At 33.9% G+C, this 2505-nt stretch overlaps 1 protein-coding gene across 1 annotated transcript; it reads right to left on the reverse strand.

Annotated features, from left to right (window-relative positions):
• Nucleotides 1–483: 483 nt before the first annotated feature.
• LOC130980648 (xyloglucan O-acetyltransferase 1-like) lies at nt 484–2324 on the reverse strand. The gene is made up of 2 exons (XM_057904307.1): nt 2048–2324; nt 484–1612 (listed from the first exon to the last, which is right to left on the reverse strand). Exons 1-2 carry the CDS (start codon nt 2322–2324, stop codon nt 486–488), a joined length of 1404 nt encoding a protein of 467 aa, XP_057760290.1. The 3' UTR covers nt 484–485.
• Between the last annotated feature and the right edge of the window lie 181 nt (nt 2325–2505).

A 2505-nucleotide genomic window follows, 5' to 3' on the forward strand; every position in this document is an offset into this window, starting at 1 on the left:
ACGTGAAAAGGAGGACTGTCGAGATGAACGATGATGTGAGTGAAGGAGGAGAGGAGGAGAAGAGGGTTGACATAGAATGAAAACGTAATGTCACGATATATTAAAAGGAGGTTATGTTGTCTAATCTTAATAATTTAAATTCAAAAATTAATTATTCTAATAAATTAAAAATTTAATTTTAATAATTAATTTAACTTTCTTTTTATAAACCGTTATCCACGTTATTCAATATTTACATTGTTTATCTATACTTTTTCGATTGTTATCATCAATAATTCAATATACAGCATTAATAAATATTTTCCCTCACACAACCACAGAAATTAACAAGTACAATGCTAGATTAATGCACAGATTCGCTTTATAACCACAAAAACAATGTATAAACAAAAAAATCACCTCCCTAATGCAATAGTCACCACCACCTATATATGTTTAAATAGTACATTAATTACATCAATAATATTTCATTATTCCCTTGGTTGTTATTTCCACTTCTTGATCATTTCAAGAAAAATTTCATTCCATGTATCTATAGGACCTGGCAAACACCAGTGAACACAATCATTTTGAACATGTTCTGGAACCCCTTTAGAAAATGGAAAAGGATACATATAAGGACCAGGATGACCATCAGGTCTTAAGAGTGCTAATTTTGTTACATCCAATGCCTCAAATCTAATAAACCCTAATAATCCACTTTCATTATTGCCTTTTTCCTTCGCAATTGTAACTTCTTCCATCTCAATCTTCCTAATCTCAGCATCCATTCCTTCAAGCTTTTTCTCTTCTTCCTTATAAGGCCTAGTCATTGAACATGTACCTGCCTTATCCCAATCACCTTCAAAATGAGCAGGTGAAAATGTCTTCACAATTACATCAACACCATTATTATTCGAATTTCCATTTCTACCCCCTGTTAGTTTCCTCTCAATTATGCTATTAAGGGTAGTCCTTAATGCCTTCCTTAATGGATCATAAAAATCAATTTGAGTGTGATTAAATTCAGCAACATTCAAGCTTCCCAAAATTTTCCCACCCTCATAGTAAATTGAAGGAAGCAAAAACCAATGGCCAAATGAAATTACAATCATATCCCAATTACCAATATCCCTAGCCCACCTCTCATTAACATGATCCAAATACATAGTATTATAATATTGCCCATTATTTGATCTCTCTACACCTTGAACAAGAAATGGGGACCAATACAATGAGAAACTTGAATTATAAGAAGGGAAGTGCCACCTACGGAATTTATTGTCCTCACCATTTCTATACACAAGATTTGGTGTTGAAATTGTGGACAACATGCATAGTAGTGACTCTAATTGATTCCTAGCAAGAGAGTCACCAAGAAAAGCAATGTGCTTGTTCCTAACAAGTTGGAGAAAAATGTTGGGGTCAAACCTTGGAAGATTGCATTGACTTGGCTTCCATCTCCAATATAGGTAACCTGAGTCAGGTCTTCCATTTGGGGTGCATTTCTCAGTCTCTTTGACCGTTCCACATGTGGTTGCATTGTACAAAGGGCTTGTGTTGTCACTCACCCATTCTCCATTGGAGTAGTCACATTGGTTCTCTTCATCGTCATAATAAGCCTTTTCCTTTTCTGCCATACCGAGAAAAATTAATGATAAATTACAATGCATTTATGTGAAGCATTCTAGTAATAAACCAACAAACTTAATAAAGCCCCATGTCACATGTTGTTATATTATGTGTGATTTGTGAAAATAAAAATTTTGGAAAATCGGTTTTTTTTTTTCAAATTAACCAAATACAAAAAAAAAAGTAAAAGAGAGCTTATTGTGGAATTTAAAACCAACAAATAAGTAATAATCAATCACTTTCTCTGCTTCAAAATAATTATGAATCTAGATAATAAAGTGGTGCATGGAAAAAATATTTGAATAATTCAGACACGTTGAGTTTCCAATGCACTATTTTGTTTAAACTCAGTTATGTTTTGAAACAGATGTAGTATATATTTTTAAGCAAGATAGAAGAAAGTACACCATGCATAAACATTGCACAATGCATATACCTGTAGAAGAAGAATTTGTTGTTGATGACCGCGACGAAGAAGGAGAAGAAGAAGAAGAAGAAAGAGAAGAGTGGTAGGTGATGGTGATGGAGTTTGAATGAGGAAGATGATGAGTTTGTGGAGAAGAAGAAGGAGGAAAGGAAAGAGGGTAAAAGTGTAAGCAAAGCAAAGCAGTGGGAAGAAGAGCAATAGGAAGTAAAGCATAGAGTGTTAATGGAAGAATTCTCTTAATGAGACATAATGATTGATCCTTGAATGGGTTTGTAGCAATTCCCATCTTCTCTGCTTTTGTGTTTGTTTATGTTAATGTGGAAGTTGAAGAGGTAGATAGAGATGTTTGCTAAGCACAATATTGGATCTTCCACAATCTCTGAAATACAATGATTGTATTCATTCCGGATTTGTTGCAGAGCGAGAAAAGACACCAATGATAAGGTCTCCTTATCAATTATGCACAG

The sequence above is a fragment of the Arachis stenosperma genome, chromosome 5, assembly GCF_014773155.1.
Source record: "Arachis stenosperma cultivar V10309 chromosome 5, arast.V10309.gnm1.PFL2, whole genome shotgun sequence".
Taxonomy (NCBI): domain Eukaryota; kingdom Viridiplantae; phylum Streptophyta; class Magnoliopsida; order Fabales; family Fabaceae; genus Arachis; species Arachis stenosperma.